This window comes from Paracoccidioides brasiliensis (genome assembly GCF_000150735.1).
Source record: "Paracoccidioides brasiliensis Pb18 unplaced genomic scaffold supercont2.3, whole genome shotgun sequence".
In the NCBI taxonomy this organism is placed as follows: domain Eukaryota; kingdom Fungi; phylum Ascomycota; class Eurotiomycetes; order Onygenales; family Ajellomycetaceae; genus Paracoccidioides; species Paracoccidioides brasiliensis.
This window is the reverse complement of record NW_011371360.1, coordinates 2,184,033-2,205,242: the sequence shown is the minus strand read 5'-3', so window position 1 is coordinate 2,205,242 and position 21,210 is coordinate 2,184,033. Positions and strand designations below refer to the sequence as shown.

Sequence of the window (21,210 nt, the reverse complement as noted above, 5' to 3'; positions counted from 1 at the left end):
GTTTATCTAACATTGAAATCATACAAGATGGATCGACCAAGCCGTAAACTGGCAGAGCAGAATGCCGGCCCCTTCAGAATCCTGGAAAAGGTGGGCAATGCCTACAAACTGGACCTCCCCATAACAATGAAAATTCATTCAATCTTCTCCCCAGACAAGCTACGCAAGGACTCCAGAGACCCTCTACCTGGCCAGACTATCAGACCACCAGACCCAATTGAAATAGATGGTGAGAATGAATGGGAAATAGATCGTATACTGGCCAGTAGAATAAGCCGGAGCAAGCTGCAGTATCGGGTGCGCTGGAAGGGGTTTGATGAGGATTCTTCATGGTACCCCGCTCGCGACTTCAAAGGATCACCACACGCCATACGCGACTTCCATGAGGCTAACCCTACAAAAGCTGGACCCCCAAGGCGACTAGATGAGTGGCTGAAGGCATGGGAGACAGACAGCTACCTGAAGGACGAGGTTGATGACGACCTACCGGCATGAGGACATGCCTGCCCCTAGACCGGGGGGTGATGTTAGGCTCAGCGTCCGACCGAGCCCGACCGAAGGCCGGTGCCCGGTTAGACTCGACGTCGGATTAAGCTCGGCGCCCGATTAGGCCTAATCCATATCACGTGACCACACGACCATGCAGGTGGTTATAATCCACGCAGGCCCCCAGCACCCCCTTTCATCCCATCAAGCTTAGTATTTCGTTATATAGCAGTTAGCAACGCAGAGAGTCTTTCTTCTTATGCAGCTCGCATTCGCTCCCTAACAGTTATATTAACTTTAGCAATAATAATCACTTATTTCTGATATTTACACTGTATAAACTTAAAATTCACAGCTCTTTCAGATTCAGTCATCACTCTAATAGTCTCAATTATATTTATCTAAAACTCTATCTTATCAAAGTTATAAATATCATTTTTTAGAATTTTATACTTCACAATAGTGTTTCATATAAGTTTAAATCATTCACAAATAATCTCAGAATTCTCATATAAAGCTTACTAATAATTATATTTGTGTGAGAACTTGAATTTCAACTTATCATGATGTTTGACAAAGTTTCATACTCAGCATTCACTCACTATGAGTGAGGGATTGAATTCTTGACTGATAAGAAGAAGATTGATCATTTTAAATCATTCACAAATAATCTCAGAATTCACATATAAAGCTAACTAATGATCATATTTGTGTGAGAACTTGAATTTCAACTTATCATGATGTTTGACAAAGTTTCATACTCAGCATTCACTCACTGTGAGTGAGAGATTGAATTCTTGACTGATAAGAAGAAGATTGATTATTTCTCATACAGCTATAATTCAAAAAGACTGATCTTACTCATTCATAATTAAAATTCATTAAATAAGAGATTCTTTCTCTATAAGACTAAGTTTTCAGTTCTTTGAGAGAGCGTCAACATGTGCTGTATCACCATATATGTGATAAGTTAAAGTTACATAAGAGACTTCATATAGCTTTGCTACAGCTCATACACTTGAAATTTGATTATTTTTAAGTGCTTGAATGACTAAAAGAAGCCTTTCTTCCTAAGTAGAGACTTTATTTCTTTGTATGATTGACATTTGATATAGAGCATTTCTCATTGTATGAAGAGTGAGAAGTGATCCACTCACTTATATAATTCACTTACTTATTGATTATGTTAATATAATCAATAAGTGAGTCAGCTACATAAGCAAGTCAGTCACTTTTCAACTCATCTCAAAACAATATCTTTATCATCAAAAATATCAACCACATAAAGAAATAAAATCTTTACTCAGGAAGAAAGACTTCTTTTAATCATTTAAATATTTAAAAATGATTAAATTTCAAATATACAAGCTGCAGCAAAGCTGTATGATATTTTATATTTCATTTTAGATGATTGAGTATATGGTTGTACAGCATATATTAACACTTTCTCAAAGAATTAAAAACATAGTTTTATAGAGAAAAAATCTCTTATTCAATGAATTCTTATTATGAATGAGTGAGATGTGTTACTTTGAGTTGCAGCTATATGAGAAATGATTAATCTTCTTCTTATCAGTCAGAAATTCAATCCCTCATTCACAGTGAGTGAATGCTAAATATGAAACTTTGTCAAATATTATGAAAAGCTGAAATTCAAGTTCTTCTGCAAATATGATCATCAATGTGCACTATGTGGTAATTCTAAGATTATCTGTAAGTAATTTAAACTTATACAAAATATCATTGCAAAGTATGAGATTCTGAAAGATGATATTTATAACTTTGATAAGATAGAGTTTTAGATAAATGTAATTGAGACTGTTAGAGTGATGACTGAATCTGAAAGAGCTGAAAATTTCAAGTTTGTACAATGTGAAAATCAGAAATAAGTGATTATTATTGCTAAAGTTAATGCAACTGACTAAGTCTTGTATACAATGATTATTCTCAAAAAAAAGATGCATTAATTTTGCTAATATGAGACAGATGAACTATCACATCACTGAGTAATTGAAGTCAGTGAAAATGACTGAATCACTGATCAGCTGAGCTTGTACTGACTGAAAAAAATATTCAACAAAAAAACTTTATCTCAAACAAAGAATACACACTGACTGTTGATTTTAAACTGATATAAAAATCATATCTCTGTTGAATTTGATCAATTTTGCTTTGAGAATTAGATCATTACTCTGAGAATCAGATTATTACTCTCTATATATCATTTTATTTCTCTCATCTTCTTCAGTCATTGAATGTTGACTGCTTCTTCTCTTTGAAAACAGTATATAAATAACAGATGAAGAATCAAATACAGCTTAAAATTAATCATATTGATAAAAAGAAGTTTCTGACTCTATATTCTGCAGCTCAGATGCAGACTCTGACTGAGAACAACATCAAAAATGACTTCAGAGCAGTTGAATTAATTCTGTATAACTCTGAGCAGATTCTCTCATATTTTAATATAATAATACATACTCTCATTCTCTCTAAGATCTCTCACAGCTCTCAGGCCTTCTGAATCATCATCACATCACATAATATACATCAATTGGAGCAGCAGACTGAGAAGATCAAAAAATATATCAAGTGCTGTACACAGAGTCCACTCAGTTCAAGCAATCAAGCTCTGAGTCAGCTGATCAAGAAGTGTCAAATGACAATGCATAGTGCTGCTATTCTAGCAGCTGAAAACAGAGAGTTAAAAGCTGCAAATGCAAACAAAAGAAGAAGTGGAAAAGAGGCTGTACATATGTAGCTCAAGAGAGTGCTTTAGGGGTTGAAGAAGGCTTGGATTGCATACAAAGCATCAATGAATGAAAAAGAGAGGTGATTGAGGCTGCTGAGTCCTGACCACAAAAATGGGCAGCACCACAGTGTAGTGTATGTGGGATTACTGGGCATACTGCTCATATGTGCTCTAGGCATATAGAAAACAATTGATAATATAATTCTTTCTCTTTTTCTCTATGATTGAGGCATAGATGCATTCTCATCGTACAGTGGGGTGAGAAGTGGCCGACTTGCTTATGTAAGCTCCGGTACAACGGTCACTTCCGATAATTATTCGTTAACGATCAGCCAAAGCTGTTTAAATTCAAGCCACTGGATGCAAAGACGAGTCATCCCACTTCATAGTGCACAAGATAACAGTCATTGAGTTGTTGAATAACATCAGGACGTCGGATCTTGGGCTGCCCATCATGGCGGAAACTCCCCTGACAAACGGCAATGGGTCTCCACGCACCCCTAGATTGAACTCGCTCGCCCTGACTGAGGGCTCTGCAAAAACAACAACCTCAAATGAGAGGCACGGCCCGTCCGCAGACTGGGATATTCCAGAGGCATATCTACTTCCAAATGGATATCCAGATGTACGTGTTCTGATGTCTTTCCCTTATCTACAAATGTCAGCTATGATCATGTCTCTAACTTAAAACCTTTTGAATATCTCTATCTAGTATTTGCGACTTATCCTTACATCACGAGTCTACGATGTTGTCCAAGAAACGCCACTCACACATGCTGTAAATATGAGCAATCGATTAGAATGCAAAGTCCTTCTGAAACGGGAGGATCTGCTTCCAGTCTTCAGCTTCAAGCTTAGAGGTGCCTACAACAAAATGGCCCATCTAAGTCCGGAGAGAATGTGGAAAGGGGTCATTGCATGCTCTGCAGGTAAGCATTATGCCTGCATTTCTGGCTATACCATCATATCTACTTGCTCACCAGTAGTCCAGGGAACCATGCTCAAGGCGTTGCGTACTCCGCGCGAACCTTGAAAATCCCTGCTACTATCGTCATGCCCTCGGGAACCCCAGCTATCAAGCATCGAAATGTAGCGAGATTAGGTGGAACGGTCGTCCTACACGGACCTGACTTTGACTCCGCAAAGATGGAAGCTGCCAGACTTGCAAAATTATATGACCTTACAAACATTCCACCCTTCGATGACCCATACGTGATTGCAGGCCAGGGGACGTGCGGGATGGAACTGCTTCGACAGTCCAATCTGCAGAATCTTGAAGCTGTATTTTGCTGCGTAGGGGGAGGGGGGCTAATTGCCGGTGTCGGAGTTTATATTAAGCGAATTGCGCCACACGTCAAGATTATCGGGGTAGAGACACATGATGCCAATGCGATGGCTAGGTCCCTCACGGATGGTGAGAGGGTGACTCTTAAAGAGGTGGGACTGTTTGCAGATGGTGCAGCTGTGAAAGCGGTTGGCGAGGAAACCTTCCGACTATGCAGGGAGGTGGTGGATGATATTATCCAGGTTTCAACCGACGAGGCCTGCGCGGCGATCAAGGACGTTTTTGAAGATACAAGATCGATCATGGAGCCTGCTGGCGCTCTTGCTCTTGCCGGGCTCAAAAAATATGTTGCTATGAATCCCTCCCCGAACCCTAATCGAGAGCTGGTGGCTATAACATCGGGAGCGAATATGAATTTCGACAGGTTACGTTTTGTAGCTGAGCGAGCAACGTTGGGCGAGAGGAAAGAGGCGCTACTTAGCGTCACTGTCCCCGAACGTCCAGGAGCGTTTGCAAAGTTGATTGAGCTTGTCACGCCCCTTGATGTCACCGAACTCAGCTACCGCTACTCATGCCCGGAATCTGCTAATCTGTTCATTGGCCTCTCTCTATCCTCCCCGACAGGGACAGATGATTTGTCTCATATAACTCGCCAGTTACTGGCATGTGGAATGATTGCATCGGACCTAAGCGACGACGAGCTAGCCAAAACTCACATTAGATACCTTGGTGGCGGACGAAGCAACGTCGCAGAGGAAAGACTGTTCATGTTTGAATTTCCTGAACGTCCAGGAGCCCTGATGAAGTTCCTCAGGACCCTGAAACCACACCAGAATATCTCACTATTTCACTACCGCAATTATGGAAGCGACGTCGCAAAGGTTCTTGCGGGAATTCAGTGTCCAGCTGCTGAAAAGAGAGAGCTGGAGGATTTCCTGCACGATTTGGGTTACCCGTTTATAGAGTGCACTCACTCACCTGTCTACAAGACATTTTTACGAGAGTGAATTTTCTTTCAGTTATTTCGTTCATTTTAGATTCCCCCCACCTCTCCCAAAGCTTCATCCCGCGATTGATTTATGTGTTATATGGGTCTCTATTTTTTTTTTTCTTCTGCTTTTTTGGCCTCCTGGAATATGAGGTCAGGCTGGCGTTGTTGAACTGAAAAAGGGAATGGGGTGTCTGTTGTCATATTCAGCTGCACACATATGGTTAGAGAAAACATCATTGGAACTGTGCATCGGGAAGCAATATATTTTACACAATACTTTTTCCTCATAGTTTTAATTTTTGAGAAAACAAAATAGAGTATTCGAAGGTGTAACTCTCTTCAGAATGGGTCCAATGTCTGCGTGCATTCAAATTCATTTGCGGGGATGGTCACCGGAAAAACAAAAAATCCGTACACTTTTCTCGGATTCATTCCCAGTTAAATCGCAACCGCCGTATCTTCAACCCATCCTCCAAAAAGCAATTGCAAACATGAATTAATTATTTATCACACATTATACATTAACCTGCCTTTGCTTCTTTCGTTTCTCACCACCGTGTTTCTTCCAATCGACCACACCAAGAAAGACTGCCGCTAGTTTTTGGCTGACAACTCAACCCAACAATGATCCAATTCCGCACCCTCCTACCCTTCTCCTCCTCCTCCTCCATTTTTTCTCTCTTCTCCCTCCGAAAAGCTACCTCTCCGCTCTCACGCCGAGCATATGGCGCCGTCTCGTCCGGCTCACTTTGGTCCTCCAGCAGTCGATTATCCGCAAACGCTTGTCAGACGCCATGGAACCGTGTTGGGTTTTTCGCCAAGCTAAGCGGTATGTCGAGCATCGCAGTAAGAAGTATTTTTCGGACGGGTAAGGATGGCATCGCAATTTTGGGGTGGCAGGTTAGGGGTATGAAGACTCGATCGTCGGTGAAGAGGCTGTGCGATGGATGCAAGCCGGTTAGAAGAAAGAATCGGGTGTATATTATTTGGTAGGTTCATTTCCACTGTTTCTTTTATGGACGTATTTGGTTGGGCTAAGCTGATTGGAATTGGCTTCAGTTCTAAGAATCCGAAGCATAAACAGCGACAAGGGAAATAAACTTGTTTGGGTATGTGTGGGTATGATGTGATGTGGGATTAACGGAGGGGCGAGGGCTACAATGCAATTGCTATTGTGACAAAAGTGACCAGCTCCCGATACTTTGTTTGACCAGGTATGGCATGGTCTTCAGAAAATTCAGCCCTGCTCATATCCGGGTGAAGGAATTAATGAACTCTAGGCCCCTCTACGGAAAGTCGGTCCTATATCTGACCCCACCCCTTACGCAACCCTGGTAGCCTTTCCAGTTGGATACTTGGATTTTGAAATCGTATTGGATGTGGGCGCTCCATGGGGTGTAGAAATGTATTATATTATTTTTGCAATGCATGTAATTTTATCCGTTCCAATAATGCTGCTTCTACAATCCGATTACAGCAGATACCACGTTAATTGCATAACCTAACATGACCTGCAGAGGCTCCTGAGTCCTCAAAGCTATCCAACAAAACTTCAACACCATCTTCATCAGCGTCTAACCAGACTCTCATCATTTTAATCCTGATCCGGTCTCCGTATCCATTTCTCTCCGAGTTCGGGATCCGTAACTTGAACGGACTTGGCAAGCACGGTTGCTTAATAACAAATTAGTCATCTCAATATTGTCAGCGGAAAAAAGGTTTCTCAACATTTCCCCAGTACAGGTCTGCCGCGGTGTGTCTTCTCAAAGCGAATGTCAAGGCCGTCGTCACAATGAAGATTCATCCTGTTCTTCGAAAGCAAGTCATCTCCCTTTCTGGAACTCAGAGGGCATCCACTGGGCTCCAATTGGACCTCTATCGACGAGGTGCTGTCACCCTATATCTCCGAAACTTTTCCTCAGTTCCTCTGCGCAGAGTCCCAGTGACCGGACGATGGCAGCAGGTCCGATACTCCTCCGCAGCAGCCTCTGTGTAAGATTATCCCCAAATTGGCAATCATATGAAAATAACAAAAGAAGAAGAAGAAGAAGAGATGCATATTTGTGGCTATTTTTAACTTTTCGGGTCGTTCTTTTTTTTAATTCTAGGTTGGAACATGCGGCGTCCGATCCGTCCACCCTCACTCAATCTGCCATTATTGAAAATATGGACGAAGGAGAAATGAAACGATTGTCCAAAGTTCGAAATATTGGAATTGCGGTATGAAGCTACATGATGGGCTCTTATATGAGCGCCAATGATCTGGTCCACTACTGATATTTTCGTTGTCTAGGCGCATATCGACAGTGGGAAAACCACAACTACAGAGCGAGTCCTCTTTTATACCGGCCGCATCAACGCAATTCACGAGGTCCGTGGCCGAGATTCTGTTGGCGCTAAAATGGACTCCATGGACCTGGAACGTGAGAAGGGTATCACAATTCAATCAGCGGCCACCTTTTGCGATTGGGTCAGGAAAGACGGAGATAAAGCGGAGAAATTCCACATCAATTTGATTGATACGCCAGGACACATCGATTTCACTATTGAGGTTGAGAGAGCTCTGCGTGTTCTTGATGGTGCAGTCTTGATTGTCTGTGCAGTGTCGGGCGTCCAGTCGCAAACAATGACCGTGGATCGACAAATGAGGCGCTATAATGTCCCTCGAATCTCTTTTGTCAATAAAATGGATAGAATGGGTGCCAATCCTTTTAGGACAATCGATCAGATCAATCAGAAACTGAAAATCGCCGCTGCTGCAGTTCAAGTGCCTATTGGGGCGGAGGACGAATTCCAGGGTGTTGTGGATTTGATCCGCATGAAGGCTATCTACAACGAAGGTTCCAAGGGTGAAATTGTTGTTGAGAAGGACGAAATTCCAGAGGCTGTGAAAGCCATTGCCGAAGAGCGGAGGAGAATCCTTATTGAAACTTTGGCTGATGTTGATGATGAAATCGCGGAGCTTTTCCTTGAAGAAAAGGAACCTACCCAACAGCAGATCAAGACTGCTATTCGACGTGCTACAATTGCCCGGAAATTTACACCTGTATATATGGGGTCAGCTCTAGCCGATAAATCCGTTCAACCTCTGCTAGATGGCGTTTGTGATTATCTCCCGAACCCCTCCGAAATCGAGAATGTCGCCCTGGATCAAAAAAGAGAAGAAGCTCCTGTCAAACTTGTGTCTTATAACTCACTCCCATTCGTTGGTCTTGCCTTCAAACTCGAAGAGAGTAACTACGGACAACTTACCTACATTCGGGTGTATCAAGGTACACTTCGTAAGAGTTCTAACGTCTTCAACGCTAGAAATGGCAAGAGGATCAAGGTTCCGCGGATCGTACGAATGCATTCAAATGAGATGGAAGATGTCGATGAAATCCCAGCCGGCGAGATTTGCGCCGTATTTGGTGTCGACTGTGCCTCTGGAGATACTTTCACTGATGGCCAACTCGCCTACAGTATGAGCACTATGTTTGTTCCTGAACCTGTAATTTCGTTATCTATTCGGCCCAAGAACTCGAAAGACTCTGCCAACTTCTCCAAAGGTATAAATCGTTTCCAACGCGAGGACCCCACCTTCCGTGTTCACTTTGACGAGGAGAGTGAAGAGACTATTATCTCTGGTATGGGTGAATTGCACCTGGAAGTTTATGTTGAGCGTTTGCGCAGAGAGTATCGTGTCGACTGCGTTACTGGTAAACCTCAAGTCGCATATCGCGAAACGATTGGCAAAAAGACTGACTTCGACCACTTGCTCAAGAAACAAACCGGCGGTCCTGGAGACTTTGCCGGAGTTGTTGGTTGGCTGGAGCCTACTGGAACCTTGGAGCAGAACCGCTTTGAACAGAGAATCGTTGGTGGTGCGATTTCCGAGAAGTACCTCTACGCTTGCGAAAAGGGTTTCAATCTGTCTTGTGAAAAGGGACCATTGACTGGACACAAGGTTCTTGGAACTCAAATGGTCATCGTCGACGGCTCCACTCACGTTACCGATTCATCTGAAATGGCATTCAAGATTGCGACACAGCAAGCGTTCCGAAAGGCTTTCAAGGAGAGCAAACCTGAGGTTCTCGAGCCCATGATGAAAACCGTCATCACCGCCCCGGTTGAATTCCAGGGTGATGTCATTGCTCTTTTGAATAAACGTAATGCTGTTATTAATGACACCGACACTGGCATCGACGAATTTACACTTTACGCCGACTGCAGCTTGAATGGTATGTTCGGGTTCAGCACCCATCTCCGGGCTGCCACTCAAGGAAAAGGCGAATATTCCATGGAATTCAGCCACTACGAGCGGGCTCCGGGTCAACTGCAGTACGTTTTATTTCCTTTTATCCCCTCTCATAATCCCTCCCGTTGAGGTCAACTAGGCATCATATAAAATATATAATTTTGAAACTAACCATGTCTCTTTCGCATGCTATAGAAAACAGCTCATTGCCGAGTATGAAGAGGCTCAGGCCGCACGACATAAGAAATAAGCTCTTTGCGCAATTTACCCTGTCACGCACTCGATCAACATTCAATTCGCTTGGTAGTTGTTATGTAAATACCGACCTGGTGTGACTTGGTTATCGTCAAATCCCAACATATGTTACATACCACCCTGCGAACAGACACGATCAGCATCTGTTGCAACAACCGCAGCAGCATCTTATACCTCTCAGATGATTCATCTAATCTTCCACCCTCACCGACATCAAGCACTGACCGCTGTTCCGAAACCCCTTCTAAAATAGATTCCCATTCTCAACTCCTGTCTTCAAAACTAACGTTGTTAAAGCATTTTCATTTTCTGGAGGAGCGGTGTCTGTCTCCATTTTTTTTGTCTAGACATAAACACAATGTATAATAGGAATTTTTCCTTCATCCTGTTTAATATGATGCTCATTACGTCCATTACGTTTGGCAGGATTTGGAGAATGGGGAATACACATTGAGAGAGCTGGGTCTTCTCCAAAAAAAATTGCTTTACCTTATGTAGAACACAGAATGGTCTTGCAAATGATCAATCCAATCCTCCGGTTCCTTCAACTGAAAAATTGGTTGTCGGCTTATTCTAAGGCTTTCCATTCGGATGCCTTCATATCTTGAGAGAGATAAAACTCAAATAGTGAATATTCCCGTATACTCATCAAGTTAGAAAGGAAAGGCAAAGAAAAAATAGGGGGTAGACTTTATTATTGGTGAATCAATTGGAGAAAGGAAAACGCAGGGACAAAGCGTGAAGTATATACACGAACTTGATCCATCCTCTGAATGACTGGTCACGTTTATTGTATTTATGGAGGAATCTATGTAGGGATAACTATACCAAGCTCGCAGCATGTCTCATGGATAGGTCGTGTCCGTTATTTCTTTTCGTGGTTCTCTTATGGCTGTTAAAAGTGCGGAGTTTCGTCTGTATTATCCTATTTATCGAAAATTCGCATGATTGCGACAGTAGCTCCAGCGGTTGCGGCAACTTGGTTGTGTCCTAAAGGAAGATGATAAGCATATGGGAACAAATTTTTAAATTGGTATATGCGTAAATCGAGTGAGACTCACCTCCATATCGGACTCGTTCCCACCGTACTCTTTTGACCCTCCTCACAACAGTCTTTGCTTCAAGTTCTCTCTCCCAGACCTTCACCTGAACAACGCCATCACTTGATGCATAGTCTTGCACATGGTTTCCTAGTGCATTAGGATTGTGGCCTCCCACAACAGACTCATACAATAGCATTCCATCCTGCCACGGGATCTCAAAATCATTCGCGGCATGGACTATTGCAAGATTAAAATCTTGGTTTGCACGGGCAGAATTAGCATCGCCGGGCTGAGGATTGACGCCAGTCAGGCGTCCAAAGCGAGATGCAGAGTCCCATGAATCTACCATGTGGCTCAGGATGTAGTTTTGAAACTTGGGATATGGTAATAATGCTGAGAGTAAGGGAGGGAAGATTCCCATAGGGCTGTAGGAGGCAATGAGTGTTCGTAGGTCTGCGAAAGCCCCAAATAAGACATAACCTGCAAGTGGGTCTGGTACCGATGAAGGGTTACCGAATGTGTATCGTTCAGCGACGCCGGCTGCGACTGCGGTTCCAAGGCTTTGCCCTGCAATGGCGATGCGGGATGGGTGAATGGAAAGCGGTGGCGAGGTGAGGAAGTTGATCACTGCGAGAGAGTCGGTTATCAACCCATCTTCGGTCGGTGACCCCGTGGATAGGCCGAAGCCGCGATAGTCGAATGCGATAACGTGTACGGGATGCTCTGGAGTAGATGCTCCGAGGAAGCTACGATATATTTGGGGACGATAGCCGCTTGCAATATGAGCAGCATTTCCATGGACTACCATAAAAGCGTAAGGTTTTGATATATATGTGCGGACTTGATTACAAATGGAGAACAGGAGGAGGGTGTGAAGTCAACACGGGGTGGCATACGGTTAATAACCACTCTTGCGTTGGGATCTTCAGCCAACAGTTTGAACGTCATGGTCTTGGTCACATCTTCTGCAGGGCCGGAAGAAGCATTGGCAAGAAGCAATTCTTCATATTTTTTGCATAGATATGGAGGGAGGATGTGCCATGCGTATAGGTTCTCATTATCCGGGGTGCGAATATTGAAAGGCTGGACCTGGGATTCTGCGACTGTCAATGCAAAATAGGTGAAATCAGGGAAGAGGAGCAATGGAGGTCGTGTCACTTAAGAATCCAAAATACTCCGCATCATTGACATCCTGGATATATGTAGGGTTGAGCTTGTGCATATAGAGTGTCCTAGAGAAGAATGGGGGTGTCAGAAAAGTAATATTCAACGATTTGCTGACATTTGACTCATTACAGCGCAAATAACATACGCTCGTTGAATAGAAGTGTATGTCAATGAAAATACACCCAGGACATATACGAGGCCCGCACAAGCCAGGAACCAGTAGGCTTTCTTGAATATCGGGGCGAGTTCCATAACTCTAGGTCTTTTTAACTGTGAATTAGTAGCTGGACAGAAAATTGCAAATGCCGAGGAATGCTGTTTCGCAAACACGTCTATGAAGATGTACAGTACGAGGCCCTAATAGCCCATCCATAAGAGACCGGATGCGCTCAAGATGATAGCGGTGCACAAAAGGGACAGAGTGTTCCGCATCACAGTATCCCACGAATGAAAGATGAGTTGCAGGAACGCGACACACAAGTTAAGATGAAACAACTGATATCCAAGATCACGGCCTAAGCAATACGTACCGGATATTCAAGAACAATCAGGTAAGTAAATTGTTTAGCTCCACTTCTCAAACCCTCTTAAGGGTTACTGAACAGCCAGTCAAAGCCCTAAAACAAAAGCGATACTGGAAGGCTTTTCAAAAGAGCTTTGAGCGTGAAGTAGACTCGGCTTGAGAGGTCCAAAGAAATGCACTGCTACCTCGGACCTGAGTAGATTCCTTTTGGCTAAAATCCGATTCCACGAGTTTACATTTCTATTCTTCATTCTCAGATGGGTTGTGTTGGTTGTTCTGCAGATATCGTGAATATGCTGACATCCAATACACATCCGGAGCCGCTTGGTTGGTCACGTGGATTGCAGGTGAATCCGCTCGTCAACCATTCAGACAAAAGATATATGGACAAACCTCCTTCACATTCACCCCATCCATGGTTCGCGGTTCTTCTGGAACAACCCCATGTGCAATATCCGATGCACTTGTAAATGACTACGTACACGTTCCGATCGTGTTCCAGGCAACGCGACTGAATCGCTATGGGTGAAAAGCGGAAACTCCCTCCTCGCGGTGGGGAGTCCGCCGCCGCAAAGAGGAGGGTCTCGGAGGCGGCTCCTAAGCGGGATACAACCCCATCCAAGAGGAAGGCTTCTGCTTCTCCTACCGTCCCTCAATCGCCGGAGCCAGAGAAGAAGACTCTTCCCACAAAGATTAGTGATGGAAGCCCGCTGCCCACGCTTTCCAAGCCCCAACCAAGCTGTCCTTCATTACGGGAATATCAGTCCTACGCGGAGAGGTACGCGCTTAGCAACTCCGTCTTGCGGTTGATTTTAATGTATTCCAAGTGGGATATCCCGTGCTGATTGTTTTTCTTTTCCCTCTTTAGTGCTGTGCTGGCTGCTGCGCTTCAACGATCAAGAGTGAAATGGCTCAATGACTGCATTTTTGAGAAGTACTGGACCAAACCCTCCAAGAAGAAATTGCAGCCCCAACTGGCACAGAACCCTCCACGAGAGTCCATGAGTAAACTAGGACCTTGTAGCATCGTCATCGAACCTCACCATTTTGAAGCTATGCTCTATACCGTACGAAATCCACAAGGCCAAGCGCCGATTCAATATGCACCTCAACAACGACCCATTGTTCAATATGCGCCGCCAAACAACTTCCATCAATACCAACCCTATCCTTCCCCAGTCCAGTCACGTCAGCCTTATTCTCCGAATTCTCATACTCCTCCAGCTTCTACCCCTCCTGCCCAACGGCCACCCCCACAGCCCCCACAGAATCAGTTTGAACAACCGATTCAAAATACCCCTCCCGCTCCCGCTCAAGCATCAACTCCACATGCACGACCTGAAGGACCAACATCCCATTCGCAAAGCCGCCAGACACAAAGTCAACCCTCTCAAGCCCGCCCTTCCCAGGTAACTCCGATGCAAGACCACCCCTATAGACCGCCACCGGAGTCCCCACAGCCCGTCAAAACCAGTCCAGATCCTGTCATTCAGATGTTAGCAACTCGCGCTGCTTCTAACCCAGAGTTGAAGGCGTTAATGCGGGTTGTGGCATCGAGCAAGGCGAGCCAGGCGCAATTACGGACATTCCAGGCTCACATTGACGAGTTGAATGCGATTCTTGCTAGCAGAAAACAAGCTGAGGCTCATCATAACCCTCTTCATATAGAACCCCAGCAGCAGGGACAATCTCTCGCATCAGGCCCACCAGCGCAAAACCCAGCTCCTCCACCATCACATCAGTCTCACTCGGTTCATTCAAAGCAACCAAGCGTTCCCAACCCCCCCCCACCTGCTCGCGCTTCTTCGTCCTCATATACTACATACGGACATCAGCCACCTGCACAACCGATCCGATCTAAAAATACCCAACAACACCCGCCGCAGAATACCCACTTTCACCAACATTCATCATCTCAACCTCCCCAGAAAGTAGATCCAAAGGCAGTTGTATTTGAGTTTCTGGCACCAACTCCAGCCGGTAATCATTCTAGTCATTCAACGACTGGGGATAGATATCTCTTCCCCGCAAATACCATCCTTGACTATTTCCCCGGCGGCACAACCGTCATCGCATCATTTCTTGTTATAAAGAAGATTGATCCTTCTGCTCCCCCGCCCAATTCGTCGAATAGTGCTGCTGGAGGGAAAGGAAAATCCAAAAAGTCCAAGCTGGCTTCGGCAACCGAAACTCCAGCCCCCACGGATACATCAATCAATAATAACACCCCTGTGCCGCATCAAGGAACTCCCAATCCAGAAACCCAACTTCCTCAACCTGATAAACACATTGCCGCTAAGCCCGAAGCACAAACGACAACAACAACATCAACAACAGAAGGAAAGCCTCCCCCAAAACCTAAAATAAAGGAATATTACCAACCCGTAACCATGCGTCTACGCGCCAACAATCCACGCACTCTCGAACCCTTGGCTCGCGTTGTCAACCCGCCTGCCGAAGTCCGTCAATACATGAACGATATAATGGACCGCATGGAGCGAGCTGATATCGAATATCTCGCCCTGCGCTTGCCGCACGAAGGTTCCACTCAAAATGGTTCTGGTAATGAACCAGCGCAGCTCATAGGAGACCAGCAAGCATGTGGTGTTGGGAGCAAAAGCAAGGGCCGTGGGGACAGCGGGCCGGAAAATGGCGTGGCTGTCAAACAGGAGGATGGTGGTAATATTTTACCTAATCAAGGGGATGATGTTGAGGCTGTGGAGGTTGAAGAGAAACTGAAGGAGTTTTATGATATGCCTAGTGGGATTGTGCCGTTCCGGTGAAGCTCGTTTGATGAGATTCGAGCGCAGGGAAGGTATCCATCCTATCCATCCCATTGATTCCCTTATTTTGTTTCTCATTGAATTATGGGAGTGTGGAGACACGATGTATTATATGCAGTATTAATTTTTTATTTAAATTATCTGCCTTTTTTTCATCTTGGTTGTTTCTTTCCATTCTGGATTGCGTGGGGACGTGCCTGGGCACCAACATCCGCCCTATCCATAGATCTTCAAGGGAAAAGCACACGACTGCTGAGAGGGGGAATTTGCTGACAGTTCACCGTCATATCATCGACGCTGCAGGTTCTCTTAGCGTGACTCCGTAGGGATGGTATGATTTTCGGGACTTTTAGAGAATAGAATGGCTACTCATAGCATTGATATATCGGAGAAAGGTAGCCATTAAAAACCGCCAATACTGCTGATCTTTGAAGGGAATTCTTTCTCGCAACAAAGTATCCCATATATTTATTTTACGGGTCAAAAAGTGAATTGTGTAAAAAATGAATGGTACAAGTAGAAGGGGAAAGAACCTTTTTCACATCATACGCAGGCAGGAAGAAAACGTTATCAGTTTTAAGCTGACAGCTGAAAGAGGGGAAATGGGAAACTCAAGAGGAAACACTCTGGGAATGCAAAACAACAATAAAATAAAATTTGGGCCTGCCACATACACTCATTTCGCATCGATCATTAGAAAATCAGTAACCTTGAAAAGAAAACAAAGCCACTGCCAGCACCTCTCCTAACCAATCGAATCCATCTCCCTACCTCAAGTGCCTTAACCCCGAATATTGGGAATCCCCAACAATCCCGGCCATTTCGAGCAGCGCCCTACCAGAGTGCTCCTCTAATTCCCCAACGCCCACTTTCATATTAATCACCTTTCTGCGTTCCGCTTCTCGCGCCTCAAAATCCCATTGTGCGCGCTGCTGAGTGATAGCGTCTTGTTTCTCGACAAAGGAACCAGGTGAATCAAGTTGCACGCTGAGGGATTGAGAGGGAATAATGCCCCACACCTCGAGGCTGTAAATCGAGATGGATTTTGTGGTGTTATGGTTTGAGGCAGATATGGACGCTGTTGATGCTGCTAGGGTTGTGCAGGAGACGCTTTTGCTGGCGCTGTGGGCTGAAATTCCTGGTGGGAGAAATACGCCTTCCCCGTTGAGGCCATCAGATATCACCAAAGTGGCAACTTCCAGGGCGGGGTCGATGAGGAGACTGCCGCCGCCGCTGGGTTTGGGAAGAAAATCAGCTCCCAGGGATTTTCGGGAGGGTGGGGGGATTTGGCAGCCAATAGCTATGCCAGTTTTGGTGGAGAAGTAGGTTATGGGCATGTTTGGTTTAAGAGAGGAGAGGGAAGGGGAACCCTGGAGGACGGTGTGAACTGGGGATAGCTCGAAGAGACAGGGAAGTGTTGATTGATCGGGAACATCAGACGACCTCCGGGAGGAATTCGATGAGGATTGTTTCCAGGGTTGGGGAAGATAAGCTCCAATGGTGGTTATTTGTTCTTCGTCAGATTCTGATGTCACTACGCCTTTGATTAAAAGTATACTCGGGGCTTGCCATGTCATGACATGGTGGGAGAAGGACGTTAACGATTCGCCATGTTCTGTCGAAGAGAAGACAGGATGGAGTCGCGTCCGATTGCGGAAGATGTTCGGAATTTGAGCAGTGGTCGAAAGGAAGAATGATAGATGGGACAAGAGGGTTGGGTTTAGAATGGAGGAGTCAAACCCACCATTTAAGATAACGGGGGATAGGGGAGGGGACGATGGAGGAGTTGAAGGTGGTGTTGGAACTGGCTTAGCTGCAGGGTCATTCTGGGACTGGGAATGTCGTTTTCTAGTGACGTCGAGATTTTTACTAAACAGGAGATGCTCAAATAGAGGGGTCAAGGGGTCGAATAGGTACGGGAGAGAGGTTGATATCAATTCGGAAAATGATTTATACCCAATGCCACCCTCTAAATCGTCCAAGGCCAACGCAGCAAGAATGCTTTCTACCTGTTCATTTACCGTCTCTAGAATTGAACTGCTTAACCCCGTCGTATATTTCGAAATTGTTCCCAGCGGTCGAAGTGGAGCTGTGACCATGAGAAATGCTAATAGTCGCCGGAAGGTATTTATAGAAATCTTCGACTCATAGACAGTTTTATCAATCCGTTGATCGTGTTTGAAAATCTCAATCGCATCTAGTGATTCCAGGGCCGCAAGAGCCAGGTCATCATCATCTTCCTCTCCATCATCGTCATGAGCAGGTTTATCGACGGAAAATCCCGTAGGATGCGTGAAGGTGCGATCAGAGCCAGGGCCAGCCTCGCCAATCAACTCCAACGAGTCTTCTGCGGCTTCTTGGAGTTGAACAACGATATCCCTCCGCCCAACATCCGCCAGACTGCCGAAAAGTAGTTTTACTCGATCCTTTCTCCCTCGTTTCAAAACTTTCCCATATCTTTCGGTAAGAAGCACAATCACTTTTACCATAGCTTCGAATGTTAATACGCTTGGTGCCATGGTGTTGTGAAATGGAAACGCCCCAAGGTATGACACCATGCGAAAGATGACGGGTCCAGCATCGAGAGATCCATCACTGGTAACATATGCTGCCGACCCTGCGCCATCGGGGATACCCAAGAATTCTGATAATATTTCCTCATTCCAATAGCGAATGCCTCCTTGGTCTAGGGCCCGAGAGAAGAAGTTGTCTTTCAGATGGGTAAGTTCAAGTGGGGTGAAGCATTTGTTTGCGAAGCGGTATGCCAGACGTTTGCTCAATTCCTCGACTATAAAGTTTGTTTGAACAGTTAACATGCTGCCAACATCCCTACCCACTCCGGTCATAAACAACATATGAATTTCAGAAGTAAATCAAACGGGAATGTGGAGGCATGCGGTGACCAGACAATAGGAACAAGAGAGCTAACCGGAGGTTGTTTTCTGGCCCGGGCCGTTGGTTGACTGAGAAGCACCCATTGTTTGCACAATAGGAGCAGTATACAGAGTCAATTTCAAATTATAGAAATACAAGGGGTTTCATTGGATTAAGATCTGCCCTCCCATCCGGCAAGCTGTAAGAAACTCGTGTGTCGACACCAGATAGGTACCTGGTGGGTAGAAACAAGATTAGATAAGGATTATGCAGCTCATCGGAGAGCAAAGGAAGCAGGACAGCTCGGCATATGCGCAGTGGAGGATGTGTCGCTCTACAGGGATACTCTGGCCACACAAGCTCGACACAGCAGGAGGTTCACACAGAGAGATATATAAACAATACTTGTATCCCAATGCCAGGTTGGGATAATTCTTGATCCCAAACCTCAAATAGGCGCTTACGTGATGAAATAGAGGCAAATAAGGAACCACGTGATGTCGGATGAATGTTTATGCCCGCAAACTGGTCTTGGCTAAAACGTGGCTGTGTAATTTTAGGCGCAAGTGAGAATCTCGAACCAATGAGTATTGGGGTAGGTATCGAAAAGAAGCGATCAATTGATTGACAAATTGACGAATTGTTGGGTTTATTTGCCTCTACCTGGGTAAAATGGGGCGACAGTTTGGATATCGGAAATGCACATTTTGATAATAACCATTGGCTTGTAGAAAGGAAACTCCCAGAGCCAGATCCATGCAAATTTTTTCCCACCTGGTTACACCATCCACTATAGTCCAACCTAATGCGGTTCATTTTTATGCCATGTCATTGTAATATGCAGGCCCCACAGGCACTCTGAATCAGCATCCACCATTTCCTCATACGGCCCTGTCATGTCCTTCATTTTCAATCTTGCACCCCAACCACGCCTCAGCTCAGACAAGGATGACACCAACACCACCACGGTTCCGCGGGTCGGGGAGGTTCTTCTCGTTCACTCCTCCAGGAATGGGTGCAGTCCTGTAGTTAAATAAATAGTAGTGGAGCTGGCCATCTCCAGCGCCAAACTTGAGTGTTTCAAGGAAAAGTGGATTGTCGTGCAGAGTCAAGGCGTTGAAGACGTCAAAATTTTCCTGTTCCCAATTTGTTAGAATTATGGTCATTGAAAAAGTTAATATATTCTGAGATGAAATCACCTTCTTAGCAAGAATCAACACGTCATTCACGATCAGCTGCAACCTTTCCTTAAGTCCCTTTTCTTTCTCCGCAAATGCAGACTCCGTCGCATAGTAGTAGAGATAAGCCGCTCTGATATTGCCATGTTTCGGGTTTTGGAGGACGGTGGATTCCAACGAGTAGAATGAGACGAAGTCTGTGATTTTATTTGTTTCTGGATCCTCAACGACATAGCTCCATACAACCTGTTCCGTGTCGGGTTTCTCTTTATGGAGCAGTAAATGATCTACTTCTTCTCGGCTGAGAATCTGTGAAAGCGCAAATCGTCGGAGATATCGATTCAACAAATCGTGGACGGCGTCAATGTCCTTGCGTTCCATTGGTCGTAGACCTGTTGTGGAAGTGCTGCTTGGTAGGTGGTTCCTCGTGACCTGTCTTGCTTTGGTCGAGCCAACCGGCAGGGGCGAGAAGCCAACTTCGTACAGCTTCAGCCAGTTTAGGGACCGGTGATAATATCGGCATGCGCTGACTGGTGTTGGCAACATGATGCCTACTGTATATATAGCCTGGTAGATACCTTTCAGATAACAACGCCGGGTGATTTCTTTGATGAGGACCGGTGTAAGTCTTTTTGCCCGAAGTTTCTTATGTATGCAGAGAAAGTTGATTTCAGTGACTTTCAGATGATTGCCGCGCACTACAATGTCGGCAGGGATACCGCATATAGACGCAACGAGCTTTCGAGACTTGGTAGCTCTGACACCGACATGCCATTCTTTCTTCCACCCGGGTGCTTTTAGGGCCCTTGAAGTCATGTTAGCATCATCACATCAGTTTTCAACAGCGGGAAGGGAACCAGATAACTACGCACCAATTCAGGAAGTCACGCGAATAGTTAAATCTGAACATAGCACTACCATCCTCCACATAGTGGTTGGCCAATAATTGATATAGTTCCTTCAGTTCCTCCTCATCATCTATATCCAGCGTCACCCATTCGAACCCCTCAAGAAGAGCATCGGGCTCCTTCGAAACCTTATCAGGATCAATTACTTTGATTGGGCCGTCGGGTTCTTTGCTCTCCCTGTCCTCGAACCTGATAACTGGTTGTGTTTGCCAGAATTTAAATGATGCCATGTCCTTTTGATTCCTTGGATTCACAGATAGACCAGTAAGGAAATCCGAAATGTTCATCTGGCGCAGTACTTCTGTTGCCTTTTCCCTATCCATACCAGCGAGCTCACTTCGCAGGGCCGGGTTGAGCTCTAATAATGATTCTGTCATGCTGGGTGTAAGTTTTGCGGCAGGATTTGTGATGGTAACATTATCATTCTGTGATTTGTTTTTCTCCTTCTCTCTCTTTCCTGGAGACTTATTAGTTGTTTGCTTGCTTCTGGCGACGTGGTGGGTGAGGTACCATCTGCATCACTAATTCCCACGATCTTCTTATCCTCTTGTTCTGGCATGTCTGTTGAGAAATCCAATTTCCAGCGAAAGGTTGGTCAGGGCTCTGGAACAGTTAGGGTGCTACCAGAGGGTGGGACGGACGCCAGATAAACGGGTAAACTGGCGCGGACCGCTGCGTTTGATATATCGAGTGGGAGATGGTTGGCGGGGATAACTAGTTAGTTTTAA

General features: G+C 45.0%; 6 protein-coding genes across 6 annotated transcripts; 3 read left to right on the top strand and 3 right to left on the bottom strand.

Annotated features, from left to right (window-relative positions):
- Positions 1-3,692: 3,692 nt before the first annotated feature.
- PADG_03047 (threonine ammonia-lyase, biosynthetic) lies at positions 3,693-5,530 on the top strand (the record flags this gene model as incomplete). The annotated part of the gene is made up of 3 exons (XM_010760398.1): positions 3,693-3,863; positions 3,951-4,167; positions 4,230-5,530. The coding sequence occupies 3 exons, from the start codon at positions 3,693-3,695 to the stop codon at positions 5,528-5,530; spliced, it is 1,689 nt and encodes a 562-aa protein (XP_010758700.1).
- Positions 5,531-7,306: 1,776 nt separating this feature from the next.
- Positions 7,307-10,001, top strand: PADG_03046 (elongation factor G, mitochondrial; the record flags this gene model as incomplete). The annotated part of the gene is made up of 4 exons (XM_010760397.1): positions 7,307-7,506; positions 7,623-7,734; positions 7,808-9,834; positions 9,947-10,001. The coding sequence occupies 4 exons, from the start codon at positions 7,307-7,309 to the stop codon at positions 9,999-10,001; spliced, it is 2,394 nt and encodes a 797-aa protein (XP_010758699.1).
- Positions 10,002-10,931: 930 nt separating this feature from the next.
- PADG_03045 (uncharacterized protein) lies at positions 10,932-12,468 on the bottom strand (the record flags this gene model as incomplete). Its single annotated transcript, XM_010760396.1, has 5 exons — positions 10,932-10,996; positions 11,068-11,850; positions 11,946-12,146; positions 12,208-12,281; positions 12,362-12,468. 5 exons carry the CDS (start codon positions 12,466-12,468, stop codon positions 10,932-10,934), a joined length of 1,230 nt encoding a protein of 409 aa, XP_010758698.1.
- A 792-nt stretch (positions 12,469-13,260) lies between these two features.
- Positions 13,261-15,522, top strand: PADG_03044 (uncharacterized protein; the record flags this gene model as incomplete). Its single annotated transcript, XM_010760395.1, has 2 exons — positions 13,261-13,517; positions 13,608-15,522. 2 exons carry the CDS (start codon positions 13,261-13,263, stop codon positions 15,520-15,522), a joined length of 2,172 nt encoding a protein of 723 aa, XP_010758697.1.
- Positions 15,523-16,289: 767 nt separating this feature from the next.
- PADG_03043 (uncharacterized protein) lies at positions 16,290-18,368 on the bottom strand (the record flags this gene model as incomplete). The annotated part of the gene is made up of 1 exon (XM_010759943.1): positions 16,290-18,368. The coding sequence occupies one exon, from the start codon at positions 18,366-18,368 to the stop codon at positions 16,290-16,292; it is 2,079 nt and encodes a 692-aa protein (XP_010758245.1).
- Positions 18,369-19,334: 966 nt separating this feature from the next.
- On the bottom strand, positions 19,335-21,041 carry PADG_03042 (glycylpeptide N-tetradecanoyltransferase; the record flags this gene model as incomplete). Its single annotated transcript, XM_010760394.1, has 4 exons — positions 19,335-19,532; positions 19,596-20,379; positions 20,447-20,939; positions 20,993-21,041. The coding sequence occupies 4 exons, from the start codon at positions 21,039-21,041 to the stop codon at positions 19,335-19,337; spliced, it is 1,524 nt and encodes a 507-aa protein (XP_010758696.1).
- Between the last annotated feature and the right edge of the window lie 169 nt (positions 21,042-21,210).